Here is a 27,729-nt window from a genome sequence, read left to right on the forward strand (position 1 = left end):
CAGCTTCCAAGCGGGAATGACAGATTTTCAATATTCTGTATCAGGAATGGGCAACCTCAGGCCTGGTGGGCAAACCCACCCTGCAGACCTTTCCAGCTGGACCTTGGGACTCTCCTAGGGCCACATCCCTCCCAGTCCTGCTCTGCAACCTTACTTTGGTAAGTTCTGCCTGGCTGGAATGTGCCCTTGAACTCTGACAATGCCTCTTGCGTGCCTGGAGGGTTGCTGTCTCCTGGTCTGCAGGTGGGAGGGGGGTGCTCATTTTGTTTCAGCTAGTATGTTATACTGGTTTTGTGCACATTTGTCTGCTAAGGGGGGAAGTATAATGATGCAATGCAACTGTATCAGCACACTTTATTCAACAAATCCCTGTACTGTATGTACTTGAAAATCTAATAAACACTTATTTCAAAAAAGTAAAAATAATGAAACCAGCCTAATGTTGTGAGGATAAAGTGGGGAGGAGGGGAACCATGCACGCCACCTTGAGATCTTCAGAGAAAAAAGGTATAAGCTAACTGTGATTCCTGCATTGCAGGGGATTGGACTAGATGACCATTGGGGTCCCTCCCAACACTGTCTCTCTATGCTCCTGTGAAATGTAATAAATAGAATAACTAACAGCAAACAGCTTTCTTTGGAGAGGCTCTAGGGCTCAACTCATCCTCCACTTGCCTGCACGCCTTCTTTGGAGAAACAATAGCATGTCAGCTATGTTGCATCAGAGTTTTGGCTCCATCCCTGGAGCCATTACAACAGAAGAAAGAATAGCCTCCAGCCCCAAAGCTGGTTAAAAAAAGAAAAACACAAGTATCTAGAACAGTGCAGCTGGCTGGGAGCGTGGAAAGTATGACATGGGAATCTCTTCTCTCCCTTCACTGTGGACGCCTGTCTCTTACTCTGACCAGGAGGAGGGAAGTAATTTCCTAAGGGAGGCTTGGAGTTGGGAATGAATGGTATTTTTAGCTCAGGAACACAGCAGTGGAGACCTGGGACCACCTAGAGGAGAGCAACACACAAGCAGTCTAAACTGCAGAACTCTTGATTGTCCCCTTACAGTGCAAGCGACAAAAGTGTATGAAGCATTTCCAGGGGGAGCATCCCTGGAGATGCCACTGGGGAGAGAACCCAAGGCCTTCTGTCTGCAATGTGGATGCTCTGCCACGGAGCTACAGCCTTTCCCCTGTGCATTCCAATGTCGGTGATGATGGAGGAGGAAGAGGAGACACATATTGTGCAGGCAGAAGGTCCTGTGTTCATTCCCTCCTGTTAAAAAAAAGGGTCAGGAAGCAACTGACAAGGGTCTTCCTGGGTCCTTGGAGAGCTGCTGCCAGTCAGAGCAAGCAATACTAGGCAAGGTAAAGGTAAAGGGACCCCTGACCATTAGGTCCAGTCATAGCTGACTGGGGTTGTGGCGCTCATCTTGTTTTATTGGCCGAGGGAGCTGCCGTTTGTCCGCAGACAGCTTCTGGGTCATGTGGCCAGCATGACTAAGCCGCATCTGGCGAACCAGTGCAGCACACGCAAACGCCGTTTACCTTCCCGCTGGAGCGGTACCTATTTATCTGCTTGCACTTTGACGTGCTTTCGAATTGCTAGGTTGACAGGAACCAGGCAAGATGGTATTGGCTTTATTTACACATATATACAACCTGAGCATAAGATCTTGCTTCTTCATTAGTCACAGCTTTAGATCTGGCACAGAGCAAGCAGGTCTCTGTGCCTCCAGTTTCCAGCCTGCTTTTCAGCTCACTCACATGCCCCCTCTCCGTATTGTTCTTCTACCTAACAGGTAGGAGATAGGGGTGAAGGAAAGGCCCACCTATGATTGGTCAGGGTAACCCTGAAAGTGGGGCGTGTCTGCTGTGTTTCTCTATCCTTCTACCCCCAATGTCCTTTTATTTATCATTATCCGAAGAAAGTCAAATATAGATTATACAATCAAAGCAACATAACTTAAAATATTATCTTAAAGATTTCAAAATAAAACATTACAAAGCAAGTCAACTACAGAATACATATTTAACACAAAGTTAACAAAAAAATCTTAAACTTTTTTAAAATTGTTAAGTGAAGTCAAATATAAAATGCACATTTAAAACAGCATAATTAACAAGAGAATACAATATTATCATAAGCATCACACAGTTGTTTGGCAGGCACAAGAAGATGGGGCAAAAGAATCCAATAGTTAGGGTTTGTTATCAGGCATAGCGATGTCCCTCTAGTCTCTCAGGATATGGTTACCAGATGTCCCCATTTCCTGGGGCAGTCCCCGGATTTACAAATCTGTCCCCGGACAAAATCCGTCCCTGGAATGTCCCCGGAATCCATTTAATGTTCTCAGATTTATATTTTAAGTGTTGTAGATTTATTAGTAGGGAATGAATGTTGCATGATTGGTCAACAGCACAAGATACATCGTATGGGGACTTCTGGCAAGGCAAAATGGCGGACGCCACGACAGCAAGCAGCTCCTGAAGACAGCCAGAGCCAACTGCGCTACCAGGCTGGCTCCGGGCTGCTGAGACTGCCGCTGCTGCCACCACTGCTGAGGGCGAACTGGGGGTGCCTGGGGTGTCAACTAGGGGAACCGCTGACCCCCCCCCGACCCAAATCAAGCCGGGAGCGAGAGCACCCGGCCAACTGCCAAGCGGTGCTCCGGGGTCAAGAAAACCCCGGAGCTGACACAGGGAGAAGGAGGAGAGGAGAAGGAGAAGGAGGAGAGAGAAAGAGGAGGGAGAAAAAAGAGGAGAGCCCCGACCTTGCCGCGCCACTGCCGCCGCTGAGGAGGAGAGATAGGAGAGCACCGGGAGGGCAAGAACACATGGCTGAGCCCAAGCCCGACTCAAGCCTACTCCACGGTGGCTAGTACTCCAAGAGAGCAGGCCAAGGCCCAGAGGAAGGCCACGCGACAGGGGAGACCACAGAAGAGAAGATATTACTTCTTAATCATTATTTTTAAATAACTTTTTTTTCTCTTTAAAAAAAAGTGTCCCTGGATTCTTTGAAAAAAAATCTGGAAACCTGATCCCAGGAGCCTCTTCAGTAGGGCTGGTGAGTCTGAGTCTCACCCGCTTGGCCAGGTGGAAAGGGCCTTGTGGGGAGCGGCCTTCACACCCCACAGCCAGGCGATGTCCTTCCCCCCCTCTTCCTGTCTCCCTCTCCCCCCAGGCAACCCCCTATACTTTTTGACAGCCACCCAGCTTTTTGAGGACAGGGAGAATCTTGCAGGAAAGGACCATGTCTGCATGTGTGCCCTGTGCTGTGTGTTTCTCGCTTTACTTCCCCCACAATGACAAAATATTTCTGCTTTTAATCATAATCTTGTTTTGCCCTCTCCTCATTAATTTCAGGAAAGGCAGGCTGGGGCTGCCAGCTGGAGTGCAGAGCAGTGGCATTACTTGGGTTACCATAGGAATGTGTGCTCCCACTTGCACGTGCACCAAAAACTGCACCAAAAAGGGGGTGGGATGGAATTGGAAAATCCCTACTTAGACACAATGGAAAGCCAGTGTAAGTTGCTCCATAAGAGAGCCGCAGAAAGAATGTGGTTGGTCAAAGGCACTGTGGATTCCTAAAGGTTGAAAACCACTGCTCTCTTAGATTCTAACACTCACACTGGGTAGAGAACCCTGAGAATGGGAAGGGACTCAGGGCATCATTGAGACTGACTCCCCAAACCCAGAACAGCATAATGGCCATACCGCTATGGGGGATGGGGCACTGCCCCAACAGTTCACCCTCAGCCAGTTCCCATCTCCCTATCTTCTTTCTTACAAGCAGCTCTCAGTCTCCTTCTCTTCCTTGGTCTCACTGTTGACTTTGTAGAAAGAAACTCAGCAGAGGGGAGAATGGTGACAAAGCTAGACTTAGTTGGCTCTGTCTGTCATAGGTTCTGGCGCCACCTACTGTTGGGCTCCCAGCCATTGCTGCATGTCAGGATCTATTTCTGTTCAGGCAGGCATTGGGCCATTAATTTGGAGGACATTTAGATATATTTCCGGGTCTTGTCTGTAGGACAAAATCTATTCTTTTTTTAGGTAGAGATGGATGCACATTTAGTAGGTATTTTTATTTTTTATTATTATCGTTATATGTGCTTTTAGTTTCCTTCGTGTTATCAGTATCTTATTAATTTGCAAGTCACTTGGGGACCTCTTTGCAAGTGAAAAGCAGTAACTAAATATAATAATGAATGAATTAGAACAGCCACCAGCTCCGCTCAAGCACTGATGCACATATGAAGTCCTTTCCCATAAAGTAGTTGGCGTTAGATAGCCCTGAAGAGACAGTCCAGTTGCGAGAAAAGCTTGTGCCTTCTGTGGTCTTCATCTACTTCCCCCACTGCTCCCCATCTGTTTCTGTACCTCTTCCAATATATATCAGATGAAAACAGGTTTGTTTTGTGTTGAGTAATTGAGGATCTTGACTGGCATTCTTATGGAGGTGCTTGTCAGCGCTGCCCAAGGTCCCAGCTCACACAAGACCAACGCTGCTTCTTTCTCTAGTATAAAAGTCTTTATTGAAGTTCAGTTTCACTTCCAGACGCGCAGCGCGCAACGCTACGTCCATACCTTAGACCGTCGAAGCTCCATCTGAATCTCCTCCCCCCTGACACCAGTTTAAGATTCTAGCCTTACTCCACCTCTTCCTCTGTTCCTTCCTTCTCTGGGTCCGCCTGCTAGTCGGAGTCTCAGCCCTCCTAGACTCCTCTGACGCTGAGTCCCCTGACTCTTCTCCCTCCCTCCTTCGGGCCTTTGGACCTGGCTCCCAATCCAGGTTTTCTGCTGTCCCGCGCTCCTCCACATTTGAACTTGGCGCGCGCGCGCAGCCTCCCACTTTCCTTCTGACCGTTACACTTGTGTCACTGCTCCCTCTTTCGGGGAGGCTAGCTGGACCTGGCCTTCCCTCCGTTCCCCCACTTCCCGATGGGGGCGTGGTTACCCCTGACTCATCTTCTCTCCCCGCTGGAGGAGAGGCTGGTCCTGACTCATGTGACTCTTCCCCCCCACTGTGCTCTGGTGGGGGAACTGGTCCTGATCCTCCGCTGCTCCCTTGGGAGTCCCCGCTGGTCCCTTGTTTATGGAGCGTCCCCCCTGGGACCCCCCTTGCCCTTACCATAGGCGCCCCCTTCTGGGAATCTTCTGATTCGCTGGAGAAGCTCATGGAATCTCTCGGGCCACTGTCATATTCCCCTACGCTCCCTTCTGATTCCTCTCCTCCGCTCTCTATTTGCTCTCTCCCCTGCGCTTCTGCTCCTGAGCCTCTGATATCTAATCCATATCTGTGCTACACCAGTTGGGACAGGGCTGTCACTCAATGGTAGAGCACCTGCTTTGCATGAAGAAGGTCACAGGTTCAAGCAGATGCTCTTCTGCTGAGCCAAACTCTTTCCCCTGACACTTTGTCATTACCAAGATTCTTACAAAGGCACCAGAGTAGCTTCTTGTAGAACACACTTTGACATTGGAAATGTTACATCAGCCATCATGCATGATGCCTGCATATGTTTATACTTTTTTAATTAATTTTTATTAATACACAAAAAACAAACACCAGTTACACCATTACCAAACGAAAAACAAGTAGAAATCGTAATAAAAGAACTAAAAAACACAAAATGTTAAAGCAAAAAATAATCTTTTAACTATAAGCCGGACCTCCCGTCTACTCCTTAATTCAATTACACACAACTTGCTGCTGATACAAAGTATCATTATATTTTAACTAATTCTTAATTTGTCTTAGGTCTCACATCATTCTTAAAGCTACTACTGAAATTAGTCAAATGCTGCAATGGAATTTAAGCTACTGTAAATATTTTTCAAATATATTTTAAAGACTTCCCATTTTGATACAAATGTCTGTTTTGGTTTATTCTTTATTTTTTCAGATAAGCTTTCTAGTTCCGCATATTCAGTCAGGTTTTTTTATTTATTCTTGCGTAGATGGAAGTTTATCAGCTTTCCAATTTGCGGCAATTAGAACTCTTGCAACCATGGCATATAAAAAGATATCCTTTATTTTTTTTTAGGAATGTCCAAACCTGTAATTCCCAGAAGCTTCTGGTTTTCTATCAAAGGAGATTTTTAACACTCTTTGCAATTCTAAGTGGATGTCTTTCCAAAACGCATTGATTTTCTTGCATTGCCACCACATGTGCCTGGTTTTTCCCCATATCTCCAGCAGTCGGTTGGGACACTTTTATACATCTTAGAAAGTTTCCAAGGTGTTAAATACCACCAATGTTGCATTTTTAAAAAAATCTCTCTTAGGGTATAACAAGCTGTGAACTTCCAATTATTTTCCCACAAATTTTCCCACTGGGACATAGTTATTGCATACCCGAAGTCCTGCGACCACTTGACCATGGCCGCTGTAACCCAGTTTATACTTCACTACATGCATACATGGAGTTTTGGGAGGCTGCACATTCTTATTTTTCTAAAAAAATAATTTTCAGATTTTAAAATTTACAAGCAATTGTCAAACACCAAAAACAAAAAGAGAATTCCATAAATTCTCATAGACTTTTTTCTTCCTGCATCTTCTTTATTAATCCAGTTCTATTAAAACTCCATTACAACCATAGTCCAACATTAAACTACAAGTGTCATTCCAGCCCTACTAATAATTTTAATTGTTTACAATGATTTTTAAGATAAATTATATATTTCCCCATTCCTTATTGAAATGTTGGTCTTCCTGGTTTCTAATTCTTCTGATCTTTTTTGCCATCTCAGCATACACATCAATTTAATCTGCCATTCTTTGTACAATGGTACTATGTCTTCTTTCCATCTCTGGGATAGTAAAATCTGGGCAGCATTGGTCGCAGGGAGGCTGCACATTCATGTGGCAAAATATGCCTGTGTGCAAGCATCCTATAGGGGTTGCAGTGTGGCATAATGTACTTTCTGTGTGCAACATCTGAAGCACTTCTGAATCTCTGGACTTGTTTGGGCTGTCAATGGCAAAATCCCATGCTGGCCAAAAGCGCACTGGCTGACGAGCTGAGAGCATTGCTTGCGAACACCTCCAAGGCATGTTACCTGCTACAGGTTGGGTGGGTTAGGGTTCAAAAATCCCTCTGAAAGATTGGGTGTTAGCTACCGAAGCAAGGCCAAGCAATGGAAAGTTCCTGTGCAGCTTCTGCATTTCCAGAGAACAAGGAGAAGCAGGACTCAGCAAACAGACAGGCAGGAATTTGGATCTATGAGGACATGCAGAAAGTCAAAAAGAAAGTAACCCAGTCCAGGCAAGATGACAGTGTCATCTCTCACCTTTTCAAACGAAGGCTTGCTCCAAAGATGTAAGTGGGGGTGGGGGGGTGTTCCAATCGTCTGTTCAGCCCATTGCTCACTCTGCTTCCCGGAAAATTATATCAACTTCTATGCTGTTTTTGTAGAAGCTCGACAGTATCAGAAGTCTTGATTTCATGTGGTTTCATATAGGATCTGGGATGTTGGCAGAGATGCAGAGGATTGTATATATTAAAAAACCCCAACCCAAATCCTCTCTCAGTTTATGAGATTGGTGTCATAAAAGATGGGGTGTTCTGATCATGGATAAGATAATCGTAAGTGTATGCCCTTTAGCTGGAAATGTAAATGCTATTAATGGCTTAGCCAAAGAACAAAATGTGTTCTATGATGATGATGATGATGATGATGATGATGATGATGATTTGAATTTAGGTCTCAGGGCAGTTCACAGAATAAAATCAGAATATAAAACCCCAAAATGCATATCAAAATAAAAACAACAACCCAATAACCCACCACCCAACACATCAATCAAATCAAGTAAAGACCTGGTTAAAAGGAACATTTTTGCCTAGCGCCTAAAGGCATATAATGAAGGCACCAGGCGAACCTCCCTGGGGAGATTATTCCACAATTGGGGAGCCACTGCAGAGAAGGGCCGTTCCTGTGTTGCCACTGTTCAGACCTCTTGAGGAGGAGGCACATGGAGAAGGGCCTCAGAAGATGAGTGCAGAGTCTGGGATGGTTTATATGGAGAGAGGCAGTTCTTGAGGTATTGTGGTCCTGAGCCATTTCATCCCGTCTTTGAATAATGAATATAAATGCAGCAATATTACATTTGGTTCATTATGTGGTGGGGTTGACAACATGTGTGAGAGGGAAGGAAATCCTTCCTCTGAAACAAAATCTGTTGTGTAGAAGCAACAGTACTTTTTCAGGTTCCAGAGCTCATTAAGGCAACCTCTGTAGCCACACACCCCAAAGAGAGTCCAAAAATGCTTGCAACCTGTGGCCCTTCTGATGTTGTTGGACTACAAGAACATAAGAAGAGCCTGCTAGATCAGGTCAAAGCCCGTGGCTCTTTTTTTTTTTATAAAATTTTATTGGTTTTTCAACATATAATATAAGACAATACAAACAACAAACACTAACAAACAAACATATAAACATGTATAATTTCATAAAAAAAAATTTCATATACCCAATTTCAACGACTTCCCATGCCTCCCTTTTCTGCATCCTTGTTTTAAATTTTTTCAGCAACCCCTGGTCTTAATTACTTATTAATTCCTTTCTTTAACCCTTTTCTTTCCTCATATCCAATCCTTTATCGCTGCAAATCTGCTATTCTTTACCCATGACATTTTAACACTCAATGATTTCACAAGAATTTTTAAGATAAAGTTTAAATTTCTTCCAATCTTCCTCCACCGTCTCTTTCCCTTGGTCACGGATTCTGCTCGTCATCTCTGCTAGTCCCATGTAGTCAATCACCTTCGTCTGCCACTCTTCCAGTGTGGGTAGTTCTTGTGTCTTCCAATACTTTGCTAGTAACACTCTTGCTGCTGTTGTAGCATACATAAAGAATGTCCTATCTTTCTTTGACACCAATTGGCCCACTATGCCCAGGAGAAAAGCCTCTGGTTTTTTATGAAAGGTACACTTAAGCACCTTCTTAATTTCATTATATATCGTTTCCCAGAAGGCCTTAATCCTTGGGCACGTCCACCAAAGGTGATAGAAAGTACCTTCAGTTTCATTACATTTCCAACATTTATTATTGGGCAGATGGTAAATTTTTGCAAGCTTGACTGGGGTCATGTACCACCTATAAATCATTTTCATAATATTCTCTCTTAAGGCATTACATGCCGTAAATTTTATACCGGTGGTCCATAACTGTTCCCAGTCAGCAAACATAATGTCATGACCAATGTCCTGTGCCCATTTAATCATAGCTGATTTAACCGTTTCATCCTGTGTATTCCATTTCAGCAGCAAGTTGTACATTCTAGACAAATTCTTGGTATTGGGTTCTAACAATTCTGTTTCTAACTTTGACTTTTCCACCTGAAAGCCAATTTTCCTGTCCTGTTTAAATACTTCATTTATCTGGTAATAATGAAGCCAATCTCTTACTTTAGACTTCAGTTTCTCATAGCTCTGTAATTTCACATTTCCTCCTTCTTGTTCTATAATTTCCCAATATTTTGGCCATTTAGATTCCATATTAAGTTTTTTGACTTCCTTAGCCTCCATTGGTGACAGCCACCTAGGGGTTTTATTTTCCACAAAGCCCGTGGTTCAGCTATGGAACTCCCTCAGGAGGCAGTGTTGGCCACCAACTTAGATGGCTTTAGAGGTAAAAGATAAAGGTAAAGGACTTATGGACGGTTAAGTCCAGTCAAAGGCAACTATGGGGTTGCAGCGCTCATCTCACTTTCAGACCAAGGGAACCAGCGTTTTTCCACAGACAGCTTTCTGTCTAATTTTCTAATTTTAATTGTTTACAATGATTTTTAAGATAAATTATATATTTCCCCATTCCTTATTGAAATGTTGGTCTTCCTGGTTTCTAATTCTTCTGATCTTTTTTGCCATCTCAGCATACACATCAATTTAATCTGCCATTCTTTGTACAATGGTACTATGTCTTCTTTCCATCTCTGGGATAGTAAAATCTGGGCAGCATTGGTCGCAGGGAGGCTGCACATTCATGTGGCAAAATATGCCTGTGTGCAAGCATCCTATAGGGGTTGCAGTGTGGCATAATGTACTTTCTGTGTGCAACATCTGAAGCACTTCTGAATCTCTGGACTTGTTTGGGCTGTCAATGGCAAAATCCCATGCTGGCCAAAAGCGCACTGGCTGACGAGCTGAGAGCATTGCTTGCGAACACCTCCAAGGCATGTTACCTGCTACAGGTTGGGTGGGTTAGGGTTCAAAAATCCCTCTGAAAGATTGGGTGTTAGCTACCGAAGCAAGGCCAAGCAATGGAAAGTTCCTGTGCAGCTTCTGCATTTCCAGAGAACAAGGAGAAGCAGGACTCAGCAAATAGACAGGCAGGAATTTGGATCTATGAGGACATGCAGAAAGTCAAAAAGAAAGTAACCCAGTCCAGGCAAGATGACAGTGTCATCTCTCACCTTTTCAAACGAAGGCTTGCTCCAAAGATGTAAGTGGGGGTGGGGGGGGGGGTGTTCCAATCGTCTGTTCAGCCCATTGCTCACTCTGCTTCCCGGAAAATTATATCAACTTCTATGCTGTTTTTGTAGAAGCTCGACAGTATCAGAAGTCTTGATTTCATGTGGTTTCATATAGGATCTGGGATGTTGGCAGAGATGCAGAGGATTGTATATATTAAAAAACCCCAACCCAAATCCTCTCTCAGTTTATGAGATTGGTGTCATAAAAGATGGGGTGTTCTGATCATGGATAAGATAATCGTAAGTGTATGCCCTTTAGCTGGAAATGTAAATGCTATTAATGGCTTAGCCAAAGAACAAAATGTGTTCTATGATGATGATGATGATGATTTGAATTTAGGTCTCAGGGCAGTTCACAGAATAAAATCAGAATATAAAACCCCAAAATGCATATCAAAATAAAAACAACAACCCAATAACCCACCACCCAACACATCAATCAAATCAAGTAAAGACCTGGTTAAAAGGAACATTTTTGCCTAGCGCCTAAAGGCATATAATGAAGGCACCAGGCGAACCTCCCTGGGGAGATTATTCCACAATTGGGGAGCCACTGCAGAGAAGGGCCGTTCCTGTGTTGCCACTGTTCAGACCTCTTGAGGAGGAGGCACATGGAGAAGGGCCTCAGAAGATGAGTGCAGAGTCTGGGATGGTTTATATGGAGAGAGGCAGTTCTTGAGGTATTGTGGTCCTGAGCCATTTCATCCCGTCTTTGAATAATGAATATAAATGCAGCAATATTACATTTGGTTCATTATGTGGTGGGGTTGACAACATGTGTGAGAGGGAAGGAAATCCTTCCTCTGAAACAAAATCTGTTGTGTAGAAGCAACAGTACTTTTTCAGGTTCCAGAGCTCATTAAGGCAACCTCTGTAGCCACACACCCCAAAGAGAGTCCAAAAATGCTTGCAACCTGTGGCCCTTCTGATGTTGTTGGACTACAAGAACATAAGAAGAGCCTGCTAGATCAGGTCAAAGCCCGTGGCTCTTTTTTTTTTTATAAAATTTTATTGGTTTTTCAACATATAATATAAGACAATACAAACAACAAACACTAACAAACAAACATATAAACATGTATAATTTCATAAAAAAAATTTTCATATACCCAATTTCAACGACTTCCCATGCCTCCCTTTTCTGCATCCTTGTTTTAAATTTTTTCAGCAACCCCTGGTCTTAATTACTTATTAATTCCTTTCTTTAACCCTTTTCTTTCCTCATATCCAATCCTTTATCGCTGCAAATCTGCTATTCTTTGTTGTTTAGTCGTTTAGTCGTGTCCGACTCTTCGTGACCCCATGGACCAAAGCACGCCAGGCACCTCTGTCTTTCACTGCGTCCCGCAGTTTGGACAGACTCATGTTTGTAGCTTCGAGAACACTGTCCAACCATCTCGTCCTCTGTCGCCCCCTTCTCCTTGTGCCCTCCATCTTTCCCAGCATCAGTGTCTTCTCCAGGGAGTCATCTCTTCTCATGAGGTGGCCAAAGTACTGGAGCCTCAGCTTCACGATCTGTCCTTCCAGTGAGCACTCAGGGCTGATTTCCTTAAGAATGGATGCATTTGATCTTCTTGCAGTCCATGGGACTCTCAAGTGTCTTCTCCAGCACCATAATTCAAAAGCATCAATTCTTCGGCGATCAGCCTTCTTTATGGTCCAGCTCTCACTTCCATACATCACTACTGGGAAAACCATGGCTTTAACTATACGGACCTTTGTTGGCAAGGTGACGTCTCTACTTCTCAAGATGCTGTCTAGGCCTGTCATTGCCCTTCTCCCAAGAAGCAGGCGTCTTTTAATTTCGTGGCTGCTGTCACCATCTGCAGTGATCATGGAGCCCAAGAAAGTAAAATCTCTCACTGCCTCCATTTCTTCCCCTTCTATTTGCCAGGAGGTGATGGGACCAGTGGCCATGATCTTCGTTTTTTTGATGTTGAGCCTCAGACCATATTTTGCGCTCTCCTCTTTCACCCGCATTAAAACTGCTATTCTTTACCCATGACATTTTAACACTCAATGATTTCACAAGAATTTTTAAGATAAAGTTTAAATTTCTTCCAATCTTCCTCCACCGTCTCTTTCCCTTGGTCACGGATTCTGCTCGTCATCTCTGCTAGTCCCATGTAGTCAATCACCTTCGTCTGCCACTCTTCCAGTGTGGGTAGTTCTTGTGTCTTCCAATACTTTGCTAGTAACACTCTTGCTGCTGTTTTAGCATACATAAAGAATGTCCTATCTTTCTTTGACACCAATTGGCCCACTATGCCCAGGAGAAAAGCCTCTGGTTTTTTATGAAAGGTACACTTAAGCACCTTCTTAATTTCATTATATATCGTTTCCCAGAAGGCCTTAATCCTTGGGCACGTCCACCAAAGGTGATAGAAAGTACCTTCAGTTTCATTACATTTCCAACATTTATTATTGGGCAGATGGTAAATTTTTGCAAGCTTGACTGGGGTCATGTACCACCTATAAATCATTTTCATAATATTCTCTCTTAAGGCATTACATGCCGTAAATTTTATACTGGTGGTCCATAACTGTTCCCAGTCAGCAAACATAATGTCATGACCAATGTCCTGTGCCCATTTAATCATAGCTGATTTAACCGTTTCATCCTGTGTATTCCATTTCAGCAGCAAGTTGTACATTCTAGACAAATTCTTGGTATTGGGTTCTAACAATTCTGTTTCTAACTTTGACTTTTCCACCTGAAAGCCAATTTTCCTGTCCTGTTTAAATACTTCATTTATCTGGTAATAATGAAGCCAATCTCTTACTTTAGACTTCAGTTTCTCATAGCTCTGTAATTTCACATTTCCTCCTTCTTGTTCTATAATTTCCCAATATTTTGGCCATTTAGATTCCATATTAAGTTTTTTGACTTCCTTAGCCTCCATTGGTGACAGCCACCTAGGGGTTTTATTTTCCACAAAGCCCGTGGTTCAGCTATGGAACTCCCTCAGGAGGCAGTGTTGGCCACCAACTTAGATGGCTTTAGAGGTAAAAGATAAAGGTAAAGGACTTATGGACGGTTAAGTCCAGTCAAAGGCAACTATGGGGTTGCAGCGCTCATCTCACTTTCAGACCAAGGGAACCAGCGTTTTTCCACAGACAGCTTTCCGGGTCATGTGGCTGGCATGACTAAACCGCTTCTGGTGCAATGGAACACCGTGAACGAAGCCAGAGTGCACAGAAACACCACTTACCTGCCCGCTGCAGCGGTACCTATTTATCTACTTGCACTGGCGTGGGTTGGTACGCAGGTGGTGCTATGGTCTAAACCACTGAGCCTCTTGGGCTTGTCAATCAGAAGGTTGGCGGTTCGAATCCCTGCAATGGGGTGAGCTCCCGTTGCCCTGTCCCAGCTTGTGGCTTTAGAAAGAGACATTCACAATGGCAATGGTCTGCCTCCACAGTTGCTGGAAACCACAAGAGGGGAGAAGGCTCTTGTGCTCGAATCATGTGTGCAGGTTTCCCACAGGTACGGGGTTGCCCACTGTGAGAATAGGATACTGGACTAGATGGGCCACTGGCCTGTTCCAGCAGGCTCCTCTTACATTTCCATGTTCTTATCTAGTCCAGCATCCTGTTCTCACAATGGCCAACTAGAAGCTAATGGAAGCCTGCAACCAGCACTTGCATGCAGTGCATCTGCTCTGCCCTCCAGCATCCCTCTGACTATTAGCATCACCATCACTGACAGAGATTGCACAGGATATCTGAATGTTTGGTGTCGTGCCTCTCCTTGGAAATGACTTATATAATTTGTTGCTGCGGCCTGCCACTTTCCTCACAGCACAACAGATACCGTGTCAGGAAAAACGACATAGACATAGAAAAGCAGCCCCAAGAGCTTCCCTGTTCTCTTCATGCCGCATCAAGGAACATAATGAAACTGAGTCAGGAAGATGAGGATAAAATTACAGGGAGTGTGATTCAGCCTCAGTAACAAGTGTGCTGACAGTGTCATGCTCTGGCTGAATACCAGGCTGAGTGACTACAAATGGACCACTTAAAGGATCCTGTTTGCTCTGGTCAGTGAAGTAGTGGGGGGAGGGGGACGGGACAGAACCCAAAGCAGGAGCAATGGCATTAGCTGCTGGAGCATCTCAGCTCAAGGTGTGGTGAACAGGTACCATTCTGTTAACAGTAACTTTGTGAGGGAGGGTTGGCTTGGACAAATGCCTGCTACTTCATAGAATCATAGAATCATAGAGTTGGAATAGACCACAAGGGCCATCGAGTCCAACCCCCTGCCAAGCAGGAAACACCATCAGAGCACTCCTGACATATGGTTGTCAAGCCTCTGCTTAAAGACCTCCAAAGAAGGAGACTCCACCACACTCCTTGGCAGCAAATTCCACTATTGAACAGCTCTTACTGTCAGGAAGTTCTTCCTAATGTTTAGGTGGAATCTTCTTTCTTGTAGTTTGGATCCATTGCTCCGTGTCCGCTTCTCTGGAGCAGCAGAAAACAACCTTTCTCCCTCCTCTATGTGACATCCTTTTATATATTTGAACATGGCTATCATATCACCCCTTAACGTCCTCTTTGACCCCTTTGGTTGCCCTCCTCTGGACGCGTTCTTGAACTGTGGTGCCCAGAACTGGACACAGTACTCCAGGTGAGGTCTGACCAGAGCAGAATACAGTGGCACTATTACTTCCCTTGATCTAGATGCTATACTCCTATTGATGCAGCCCAGAATTGCATTGGCTTTTTTAGCTGCCGCATCACACTGTTGGCTCATGTCAAGTTTGTGGTCAACCAAGACTCCTAGATCCTTTTCACATGTAGTGCTCTCAAGCCAGGTGTCACCCATCTTGTATTTGTGCCCCTCATTTTTTTTGCCCAAGTGCAATACTTTACATTTCTCCCTGTTAAAATTCATCTTGTTTGTTTTGGCCCAGTTCTCTAATCTGTCAAGGTCGTTTTGAAGTGTGATCCTGTCCTCTGGGGTGTTAGCCACCCCTCCCAGTTTGGTGTCATCTGCAAATTTGATCAGGATGCCCTTGAGTCCATCATCCAAGTCGTTGATAAAGATGTTGAATAAGACCGGGCCCAAGACAGAACCCTGTGGCACCCCACTAGTCACTCTTCTCCAGGATGAAAACACCCACCCACATTTCTTCCTCCTCCATCCAGGCAGTCAAGAGGCATTTTCCCAGTTCAAGGACACCTTCCAGGCAGATTAAGCACTTGAGGAGATTGCAGAGCAGACCTGGGGCAGAGTTTCAAGGGCTGGCCTGGGAGGTTCTGGGGCCATATTTCACTCCTCGACCTGAGCTTCCCCCACCCCCCTTAAAAGCTCTTTCGTCTAGCCTACCTATGGGGAAGCTGTGCCCTTATAGGTGTCAGACCTCAGATCCCAACAGCCCAGCAGGCCAATGATCAGGGAGGTGGCAGCTGTGGTCCTAACATCTGGAGAGCCAGGGGTCCCACCATCCCTTCCTGGGCTCTCGGGAATACCCATCTGTGAAATGCACTCCTTGGGGTATCCTTTCTTCTTATGTCTTGAAATTAGGCAAGGTCTGGCTTTTGTCAGCTTAGGGTTTCTCCACATTTCCTTTTGTGCTTTTCCCCAGGGAAAACTGCTCTTGAGCACACAGTCGGAGCAAATGGCTATTGGGTTCTCCTCAGGTTGCCATTTCTTCCATTTATCACTCAACAGTGGGTTTTCCCTATTAGGCAAGGGGAACACCTTTTGGACCCGTGCTTTCTAGGCACAGCAGAAGCAGAACGGTGAATGAGCCCTTAGTCAGTTAACAAACTCATTTCATTGCAAGCTAAACTGCTCTTTGAGATGGGACAGGTGACAGCAAAGAAGCTGGAGGGAGATTGAGAGTGATATTGAACAGTTAACATTCCCATCTAGCGTTTGTAATTGGTATTGCAAGGTCTGGGGTGCCTTGATATTCATGGTCGTTTTTTAAAAATTGAAAATAATTGGGGAGCAAGGATCACAAATATCCAGGGGCATAGCAGGGGGGAGCAGGAGGACTGTGGCCCCAGGTGCAAAATTTTGTGGGAGTGCAACGTGGTGCCAGCTTCCACAGGGATCCCTGCAGCCCACACCCATGGTAACTGGGCACAGGTGGAGGGAGACGTGCCATGGGTGACCCCAGCACAGCCTGGCCTGGTGCTCTTCTCCACAGACATCAGGAGGTCTCACCCACCCAAGGCTGTGTTGGCCAGCTAGGCTCCCCCCCTGAATGGACACAGACCTGCTTGGGTCGGGGTCGGGGTGCTCCAGTGGCATCGGCGGTTTGCCCACCCCGGCTGCCGCAACCTATGTTCTGGTGCTGCAGATATTTACTGCTGGAAATCCAAACCCTGTAGAAAGAATATGGTGACACTTACCTATAAGGAAACATGCATAGGATCATGCAGATAACTTGTTAACTATAGGTAAATCTCCTGGGCAGCCTTACACTGTTTTTAGGCTTCTTTAACTGGCTTGCCGTGGAACTGCAGTGCCTGAGTGTAGCATACTTAACTAAAAGTAGAAATTGTAGGAAGATTTCTGAGTACTTGGGGTCAAAAGAAAGAAATTTAAAACAACTGTTGTTGAGACATTTCATTCTGAATCTGCTAGACTGAGCCAGACAGAGGAAGTGGCGGGTGGGTGTCCTGCCCTCCCCACATAAATCCGGGCGACACCCATCCTGCCATGTGTGGAAGTGCTGATCCTTCTCAAGATGTTTAGTTTCCTCAGAAAGCTACAATTCCCAAGGTTCCCTAGGCATGGGTGTTTGCAAGGAGCAGCCCCCCCCCCCGGTGAACAATAACCCCAAGACTTTCAGCTTTTATATTCTTAAAAAGAGTAAGATGCTAGCATTTGTAAAACCTGAGATATGAGGCAAAATGTACAGCCACTATTCTTCGGGGGAGGGGACCTTTCTGAGGCAAAATGCCAGTGGCAGGCAGGTCCACAGGCAAAATTGGGTGTGGTTCTAGAGGTACATTTTTAAAACTGACTCCAGCTACAAAGAGGCCCCTGGGGAGGCAGAGGAACATCAGCTGCTGGTGCTGGAGATCCTGCTCCCTGCTTGGAAGGCATTTTCCATCTGGTCTGGGAGGGGGGCCCTGGTCTCACTCCAGCTACAGAAAGCTGGAACAAACTATTGGGTTGGAGCAGTGTCTAGGGGTTCCTGTTGGGGGCTCTGTTATTGGTTTTTGTTATGTACTGAGTTGAATAGGATCCAAAAGGCAGCAGTCTGATTGGTCCTAGAACAATAGGATTCAGAATGCAGCAGTCTGATTGGTCCTAGAACAATGCAGCAGTGTGATTGGTTGGCAGGAACCACCCAATCATGCTCCAGATAGAAGTGAATCCACAACCTGATTGGCTTACAGTAGAATTCCAGAATTAGCCAATCATGTGTAGCCCATTGTGTAAATAATGTATATAAAGCAGATACCTTGAGGGGACATTCATTCATTCCTCCTCACCACTATGAGCTGAATAAAGAGCATGAAATCACTTTGCGACTCTGAGTATATTTCAGTTTTACTGCCCTTGCTGTTTAAAATGGTTTTTAAATAACTTTTAATCTATGGGTGGTATAATTTAGTGTTTTTTGTTGTTTTAAATAAAAGGGCATAGGAAATGTGTGGGTAGAGAGGAGCTGGGCAGGGGGGGGCAATCACAGTGGTTCAGGATAGGGCGAGGCATGGTGGAGCAGGCCAGGTAAGGGGCACACAGCCCAGGCAAGCAGTGACTGAGGCACCGTTAATCAGCAGTTCCCAAGAGTGGATGAATGGGAGGCTGCCTGCTCTTGATGAGGTCACACTCTGAAGGAGTGGCTATGTAGCTTGGTGTTCCTCCTGGATCCATTGCTGTTGCTAGAGTCTCGGGTGGCCTCAGTGGCACCAAGTGCCTTCCTTCAGCTTTGGCTGGTGGCCCATCTATGCCCCTATCTGGACAGGGAGAGTCTAACTACTGTTGTCTATGCTCTGGTAACCTCAAGGTTAGATTACTGCAATGCGTTATACATAGGGCTGCCTCTGAAGATGGTTCGGAAATGTTATGTTTCCAAGGGGTTGCTCGAGAGCAAGCAGGCAAATATCTCCCTACTTGGCAGCAAAGCCAAGGCTTTGCTGCCAAAATAAACTTTATCTGTCCGGAGCACCACTCTCCCGTGGCTGACTCAATCGCTGGCAGAATCCATGAGTGGGCGGTTCCTAAACTTTCCCCAGCAAAGCAGCTTCTTGACGCCCAGTCTGCGTCTCCCCCTCTTTGTGGATGCTTTCTGCGCAAAGAGGGCGTGTGCAGCGGAGGACCACTTTCCTTCCCGCTTCTCCCAGGCAAGGAGTCCTGGGACTGCCTCGCCACTTCCGACTCCTGCACCTCCTCTCCACTGGAGGCGTATTTACTCTCCTCCATTGAAGAGGAGCTACTTCCCACGATCCCTGGAGGCTCCCTATAATCCATTTGGGTTTTGCTCTCTCCCTCTTGAACTGATGGCAGTTTCCTGACAGGAAACTTCAGCTAATGCAGAATTCAACAGCCAGGTTGTTCACTGGGGCAAGACACATAATGTCCTGACCTAACATCACTGGCACCTTCATTATATGTTTTTAGGCATCAGGCGAAAACCTTGCTCTTCAACCAGTCCTTTGGCTGATTAACTGTCTATGTCCTTTAAATATGTTTGTGGGAGGGCGGCATTATTGTTTAATTTTGTTCTTGACAAGCAGGGTTTACATCTGGATGTTCCACCACTGCTTAGTGTTAGATTATTTTGTCTATAAGTATGTGAAACATTGGAAAAAATCATTGTATGCGGCCTTTGTGGACCTAAAGGCAGCATTTGATTCTGTATCCAGGGGTAGGCTCTGGGCCAAATTGGCCAATATGGGTATTAACAGAAGGTTATTACTTCTGATGATTAAGCTTCATGAGAACAATACCCTCCAGATAAGACTCGCACAGGACGGCAGACTCTCTAAAGAAATCCCAGTTCAAAGAGGAGTTAGACAAGGATGCCTATTAGCCCCATTTTTATTTAACATCTATGTTAACTCCCTGGTCACATGTTGCCGTGAAATCGAAACCCACCCCCCCGTGTTCTCTAACGGCAGAAAAGTACCAGTTTTAATGTATGCGGATGACGCTGTTCTTCTCTCTCAAACCAAAGTGGGTTTGAAACGTGCCTTAGGAAAGTTTAGTGACCAATGTAACACTGAACTGTTAACAATTAATTTTGCCAAAACCAAAATTGTACAGTTTAACCGCTCCTACAGGAAAGATAATTGGAGCGTAAAGGGAAACGCCATTGAACAGACTAAGACCTTCCAATACGTAGGCATTACTTTCTCTTATAATGCCAAATTGTCAACACACCTGACCACATCAGCTATATCAGCAGGAAGAAGTGCAAATGCCATCCTTAGATTATTCAGAAGGAAAGGAGCTGGCTTCCTCCCGATGGCCCTAAAAGTCTTTCAGGCAAAATCTTTAGCCCAACTCCTGTATGGCTCTCAAATTAGCCCCTCTGCCAACCTTAAGACCCTTGAAACAGTACAATCAAAATTCTTAAGATCATTATTTGCTACCCCAAAGTGTACACCTAATGCAGTCTTAAGGCAAGAGGCAGGACTGCCCAGAGTGGAATTAAAAGTCTGGGAGCAAGCAATATCCCTCTGGCTGAAAATCCATTACAATCCTAAGGGACTGTTACCTTGCTTCCTGGCCGCAGTTCCCTATCCTCCTTGGCTTATGCAAATAACTAATAAGATCAAACAAATTGGCCTAAACCCTGAAAACCTTTTTTTGGGAACTCTGAATAAGGCAAAAGCAATTATCACTCAGAGACTTTACGATTTCGAATTACAACAAGAAGACGCCCTACTCCCGGAGACGTATAGATGTTTAAAAGCCTGGCCTAATTTTGCAACTGCCCCTTACTTAACTAAAATCACTAACGAAGCTTATAGATGGGCTTTCTCTAGAACCCGCTTTGAGACAATGCCCTCAGCAGTGCTGTACGGCAAATTCACGTGGGTACCAATGCATGCGCGCCTCTGCCCCTGTATGTCTAATAAGGTAGAATCTGTCACACACATCCTTCTATTTTGCGAATTTTATAGTGAAGAGCGAGTTCAACTTATTTTGCCACTTTTATCAAAATTCATACCCCTACAACATTATTTGGAATCCTCCCCCAAAATTCTACGAAAATACCTTCTGGAAGATTCCTCAAGCTCAATATCATATGAGGTGGCCAAATTTTGCACTTTAGTAATCAGGAAGCGTAAATCTCTTCTGTTGAATGGCACACTGCGAAGTTCCCTTGTGTAATCCTTTTTTGTTGTTGTTGTTGTTGATGTTGATGTTGATTTCTTTTTGTTTGATCTTGTGGTGTTTAGTGTCACTGGCTTTTGCCGTAATAAAACTTGGTAAACTTGGTAATTTTGTTCTTGTTTTTATTATGTACTTTGTGGGTTTTTTCTTTCTTTTTCTTTCTTTTTTTGATGTGAACTGCCCTGAGATCTTCAGATGAAGGGCAGTAGACAAATTTAATAAATAATAATGATCATAATCATAACATTAAGAAGAGTATCTGCTGGATCAGACCAATAGCCCATCCAGTTCAGTGTCCTTTTCTCACAGTTGCCTATGGGAAAATTAGAAGCAGGATCTGAGCATGGAGCACCCACCCCTCCTTCGGTTTCCACCAACTGGCATTCAGAAGGGCTCGGAGAGAGAGAGAGAGAGAGAGAGAGATGCTTCACCCACTTTTGACTCTGGCCCTGCCCCCACTAGCTTTGGCCCCATGTGGGCATCCTACCAGATTACCCCCCAGGGAATCTGACCCCCAAGAGAGAAAACAGGTTGCCCACCCCTAGTCTAGCATAGAGACTGATACTTTATGGCAAATGTTTCACATATTCCCAGTAGAACATGTCCATGAAAGCCACAGGCTAGGCCTGTGGTTCTCCTACTAATCATATGAAATGGCACCAGGTTCATAGTGCTGTGCAGGAAGATTGGAAGATTGCAGGCCAGGAGAGTTGACGGCAGAACATCTCTCTTTCAGTGTCCTTCTTTGGGGACGGCTATGTAGAGATGCCCTTGGCGAGCTCCTGCAGCACCATCCAGCTTCATCTGCAGTTCTACACCCGGCAGCAGAATGGACTCCTCTTCCTGGCTGCAGGACAGAAGGACTATCTACTGTTGGAGCTCCGGGCTGGCATTCTACAGGTCAGCGAGATGTTCTCCTGCAGCTTTTACACACAACAGTTTTTACTGAATGATTGTGCAGCTGTTGCTAGCGATGGGAGTGGATTTGGTCAGAACATGAATTTCCCCAGTTTGGGGTCCCTCACTTCCTGCCCATTATGAGCAGGCACAGCTCCCTGGGGTTTTGTGTCCAGCTCCATTTCCTCCTGGGTGGAAGGGTGGCATAGAAATCAAACAAATCAATCAATCCTGATACCAGGGGGGCTTCCAGATGACCCCATTTATTGAGCAATCATCCTCATTTGTTTACATTGATTATTTAATGAACATTCATTCTGGTTTCTTTCCAGGGAGGTTAGATGACCTTTCATCAAAGCCAAGTCTTGTCCCACACTTTCCAGAATGTCTAATTTTTTTAGGAAGTGGGTTTTTGTTGGGCAAGACCTTCCAATCAACTTATAATTGTGAAACCTGAATTTGCCAGCATGTGATTGAATCCCACCTGAAACTAGTGATGGTCTGGGAGTGCTCTCAGCCTTCCTGCCAATATCCTCCATTTTCAAGCCAGAAAAATAACCACCCCATGATCTCAAAAAGGAGGAGGGGGTAGCTGGTGGCAGAGAAGGCTTGCTTCATCCATAGCTGAAAGTCATTCACTTCAGAAGCACAATTTCCTGCAGGGGATTTATGGTTTCCTCTGCCTCCCAACTCAGCTCAAAAGGCAACCCCAGGCTCCCCAGAATTTCCCAGGGCTCCTGTGGCTTGGGAAGCTGTTGTTCTGCATGCCAGGAAAGGTAAGGAAGCCTTACAGAGAGGCTTTCTGCAGGGCCACCCTGCTGTCACTTCTGCTAGGTAAATACAGTGGTACCTCAGGTTACAGACACTTCAGGTTACAGACTCCGCTAACCCAGAATAGTACCTCGGATTAAGAACTTTGCTTCAGGATGAGAACAGAAATCGTGCAGCGGCGGTGCAGTGGCAGCGGGAGGCCCCATTAGCTAAAGTGGTGCTTCAGGTTAAGAACAGTTTCAGGTTAAGAACAGACCTCCAGAACGAATTAAGTTCTTAACCCGAGGTACCACGGTAAATGGGAAGGTAGCATGTGGCAGGTGTTCAGAGGCTTGCAGGTGGGCTCTGAGGGAAGGTATTTGAACTCTGCCATACTTGCAATGATGTCAGTGGAAGCATAACAGGGTCTCAGTTAAAGACTGGACTGGAGAGGACTCAAAAAACTTTTGATAGAGAGCAGAAGGACTTTTTAAAGGTTTTAATTAATGTAACATCAAAATTACAAACAAAACAAAAAAACATAATCAAGGTTACAAAACATAACCCAGGAGAACAGCACAAAGCCAGAGTTCATACTTTGGTGGGAGAAGAATATTTTTATATACTGTATCTAATTTGACACATAGGAAATGGAATCCCACCAAACAGCTTAGAAATGTTCCTGATCCTTTAGAAACAGGTAATTTGTGAGTTGCTTTCTTTTCCATGGCCAGATTCCACATATTCTTGAGAGGTTTAAGTCCTGTAGTGTCTTCCATTTCTGGGCCAAAGAAGTTCCCTCTGCAGCCAGCATCCACACAAGAAGTTCCTTAGATCACAAAGGCCAATTTTAAAACAAATGAATTCCTCACATGGCCTGGCATAAACTCTCACTCAATTTGCAGCATTGAGATTGTGACACTAGCCTAGTTTACAGAGTTGTCAAAAGAGTTACAAACATAAGGCACAAAGAGATAACAACCATAAGGCACACTGAACATTCAGAAAGTTCTAATGAACAAATGATTCTAATGATTCTGATTTGCCTTCTCCTTTTGTAGGCCAGAATGGACCTGGGCTCTGAAGAACTGACTCTCAAGTCCCCAGCAGGACCACATCTCAGTAACCTCACCATCCACGATGTTGATCTGTTGATGGCCGATGGGTGGATGACCCTGATTGTGGATGGCCTTTTCAATACCTCTGTGGAAATTCCAAGACCCCTTGAGGAGCTGAACATCAATTATGGCCTCTATGTGGGAGGAACAGGGAGCCTGGAACTGCCATATCTCATCGGAGTGAGTGTGCCCTTCAGGGGCTGCCTCCACATGGTGACGTTCAACGATCGTGATGTCCTGTCCGCACTGGCTTCTAGCAGTGGCACCAAGAGATCCCACAACATCCGAGAGGGGTGCAGTGTAGAGTTCTCTGCTGGGCCCAATGATCCCCTTGGCTTTCTGGGACCAAACTCTTATATTGCGCTCCCCAGCTGGAGTGCAAGGAATGAAGGGACCATTGAGTTTGTAATAACCACAAGCATCAAGCAAGCCCCTCTAATCTATCAGTCAGGACTTGAGAATGACTTCTTCTACCTGGAGATCTTTGACGGGCGCTTGAGAGGGTTGGTGGAGAAGGGCAATGGTGTCGTGGTGCTCCACAACAATGTTTACCTCAGCAATGAGGAGGAACACTATGTCAAGGTCCTCATGGATGTCCGGAAGTTTGAGATCCTCGTTGACTACTATGCCTCACAGACCTCCAACAAGGGTATCCACAGTCACCTCGATCTTCAAGGGCCACTCTTCCTGGGAGGTCTGAATGAGAAGGCTGCCCAGAGAATGAGAGAGCGTGGGCTGGGTTTTATGTCTGGAAACAGCTTCTCTAACACCTCATTTGTGGGCTGCCTGGAGGACCTGAGGATAAATGAGGAGAAGAGGAGTTTGCAAGATGCTCTCATCACAAGGGACATAACAGCCGGCTGCAGGAAACTGGAGCAGTACTCTGACTACGATGACGCATATGAGCAGGATGAGGCCCCCACAAGTTCTGCTCCTGACCATTGGTATGGCCCTGTTATGGAACCATGTCGCCCTGATGCCAGCCTCCCCCCAGTCTTTGCTAACTTCACCAAATTGCTGCATGTCAGCCCTTTGGTTGTTGCTGAAGGAGGTATGGCTTTTCTGGAGTGGCGACACACCCAGCCAACCATTGACCTGAACAGCGCTAACATCAGGCAGTCTCAGGTGGTTTTCAGCATCAACATGGACCCAAGGCATGGGCAACTGGAGTTAGGAATCTCCCGGACCAGAGGCAGAAGGAAATTCACTCTGTTGGACATCACCAATCGAAAAGTCAAGTACGTTCATGATGGCTCTGAGAGACCAATGGATCAGTTGCTGCTGGAGGTAACTGTCACTGCCAGGAAAGGGATCCCAGAGTGTCTGCAACAAGGCCAGATCTATCTGCTACCCATAAAGATAAGTCCAGCCAATGATCCCCCTGAAGTGGTCTTTCCACAGGGAGATCGCATGGTCATTCTGGAGCACACGCGCAAGCATCTCAACCCAGACATTGTCCGTGCACTTGATGATGATACCCCCTGTGACAGCTTACGATTCCAACTGCTTGGTGGGAAGAGAATGGAAGAAGGCTACATAGAATATGACTTCCACCCTGGAGTCCCAATTGAGGAGTTTTCCTGCAGGGACTTGGAAGCTGGTCATGTGGTCTATGTCCACCAAAATGGGCCCACATCAACCCTCATTCTCCAAGTTAATGATGGTATGGTGATGAGCCCAGTGGCTACCTTAAGGGTGGTTGCTGTGGAGCCAGACATCCAGGTACGCAACAACACAGGCCTCTTTGTCTCGCAAGGGGGTGCGGTTCCTATCACCTTGGCCAACCTTTCTGTAGAGACCAATGCAATACAGCAGAAAGTGCCCATCTTGTATCGCCTGACTGTGCCCCTTCAGTACGGTGAGATCCAAAAGCAAGGGAGCCTGGGTGGAGAATGGAAGAGGGTGGAGTCTTTCTACCAGCAGGATGTTGAGCAAGGGCGCATCCAATATTTCAGCACAGACGAAGATCACCACGCAGAAGATACAATTGAGAAGCTACAGTTTGTGGTCCAAGTGGGTCAGAAGACTCTGAGAAACAACACCTTCCTCATTAGGATCAAGAGGGCCACCATCAGGATGAAGACCATGATCCCCCTCCAGATGATGAATAAGAAAGAGAGGAACATCACCTCTGCTGATTTGGGGGCAGCCTTAGAGGAGCTGAGCTCTAGCTCAGAGCCTTTCCACTATGTCATAATTCAGCCACCCAGAAAGGGGAACCTTGAGCTTCGTGGCACAAGGCTGACTGAAGGCTTCGGTTTCACACAAGATGATTTGCAAAGCCATCAGCTCAGCTACAGCGCAACCATCCGAGACTCAAAGGAGACTGAAGACACTTTCCAATTCCGTGTCATGGCTGGAGAGCAATACTCCCCCATATATACTTACAGGATACAGGTTGGGGGGGACCCGGATGCCCCTATCCTGACCAATGTCCTTCTGTCTGTTTTGGAAGGAGGGCAGGCTGTCATCTCCAAGGACCACCTGTTCGTCAAGAGTGCGAACAGCATGAACTACGTGTATGAGGTAGTAGATGGCCCTACCCATGGGAAGCTGATCTGGAGGACACTTGAGCATGTGCCAGCCAGCAAGGAGGTGATAACAAAATTCACCAATGAAGACATCCTCCAAGGCCGCCTTGTTTACCAGCATGATCATTCAGAGACCCTGGAAGACGACATTCCATTTGTGGCCATCAAGCAGGAAGAGGGAAGCTCTGACTTCGAGGCTGAGGACGTGAGAGGCGTTTTCAGGGTCTCTATTCAGCCTGTGAACAACCACCCTCCATTCCAGTTGGTCAACAAGGTCTTTAATGTGGTGCGGCATGGGCAGCGCTTGATGACCACTGATGATATCGCCTTCTTTGACAAGGATTCAGGCTTCTCAGATACCCAGATAGTGTTAGTAAGGAAGGACATTCTTTTTGGTAGCATTATCGCTGTCGAGAACAGAAGCCGGCAAATCTATCGTTTCACTCAGGATGACCTAAGGAAGAAGAAAATCCTCTTTGTCCACTCTGGAGCTGACAGGGGATGGATCCAGTTCCAGGTTTCTGATGGCCTGCATCAGGTGGCAGCTCTCTTGGAAGTGCAGGCTTCAGACCCTTACCTCAAAATCAGCAGCTCCACAGGCTTAGTCATCCACCAAGGCAACCAAGGGACCATTGACTCCTCCATCCTCAGCTTGGAGACCAACATGGATGTCAGGACTGATGAAGACATTCTCTTCCGCATAGTAGCCCCACCCAGATGGGGCATGATGCTGCGAGGTGGGCAGCAAGTGTCCTCTTTTACCCAGAGGGACCTGCTGGCAGGAGAGGTTCTTTACCAGCACAATGGGAGCAGGAATTCCCAAGACAAGATCCACTTTTCTGTCGAAGCAAACCAGGTGGCTGTTGACGCAGTGCTGAAGATCGTGATAGTCCTGGACCCCCATCCTAGCCCGCTAAACCTTGTTCACCATGAGAGAATACGGATTCTCCAAGGGGAAGCTGTGGAGATCAAGAATGACTATTTGCTAGTAAGTTGGTCTAAACCACTCAGCCTAGGGCTTAGAATCATAGAATCATAGAGTTGGAATAGACCACAAGGGCCATCGAGTCCAACCCCCTGCCAAGCAGGAAACACCATCAGAGCACTCCTGACATATGGTTGTCAAGCCTCTGCTTAAAGACCTCCAAAGAAGGAGACTCCACCACACTCCTTGGCAGCAAATTCCACTATTGAACAGCTCTTACTGTCAGGAAGTTCTTCCTAATGTTTAGGTGGAATCTTCTTTCTTGTAGTTTGGATCCATTGCTCCGTGTCCGCTTCTCTGGAGCAGCAGAAAACAACCTTTCTCCCTCCTCTATGTGACATCCTTTTATATATTTGAACATGGCTATCATATCACCCCTTAACCTCCTCTTCTCCAGGCTAAACATGCCCAGCTCCCTTAGCCGTTCCTCATAAGGCATCGTTTCCAGGCCTTTGACCATTTTGGTTGCCCTCCTCTGGACACGTTCCAGTTTGTCAGTGTCCTTCTTGAACTGTGGTGCCCAGAACTGGACACAGTACTCCAGGTGAGGTCTGACCAGAGCAGAATACAGTGGCACTATTACTTCCCTTGATCTAGATGCTATACTCCTATTGATGCAGCCCAGAATTGCATTGGCTTTTTTAGCTGCCGCGTCACACTGT

The 27,729-nt window shown here is 45.8% G+C and overlaps 1 protein-coding gene across 3 annotated transcripts in view; it reads left to right on the top strand.

Annotated features, from left to right (window-relative positions):
• CSPG4 (chondroitin sulfate proteoglycan 4) overlaps positions 1–27,729 on the top strand; it is a 123,638-nt gene that overhangs the window by 73,331 nt on the left and 22,578 nt on the right. For 2 of the 3 annotated variants that reach the window (XM_053364476.1, XM_053364474.1), the window contains exons 2-3: positions 21,523–21,686; positions 23,495–27,070. In XM_053364476.1, the coding sequence (XP_053220451.1) occupies positions 21,523–21,686; positions 23,495–27,070 (3,740 nt within the window). The remainder of the gene's footprint in view (positions 1–21,522; positions 21,687–23,494; positions 27,071–27,729) is intronic. The other variant, XM_053364475.1, reaches the window with a different exon arrangement.

This window comes from Podarcis raffonei, chromosome 14 (assembly GCF_027172205.1).
Source record: "Podarcis raffonei isolate rPodRaf1 chromosome 14, rPodRaf1.pri, whole genome shotgun sequence".
In the NCBI taxonomy this organism is placed as follows: Eukaryota; Metazoa; Chordata; class Lepidosauria; order Squamata; family Lacertidae; genus Podarcis; species Podarcis raffonei.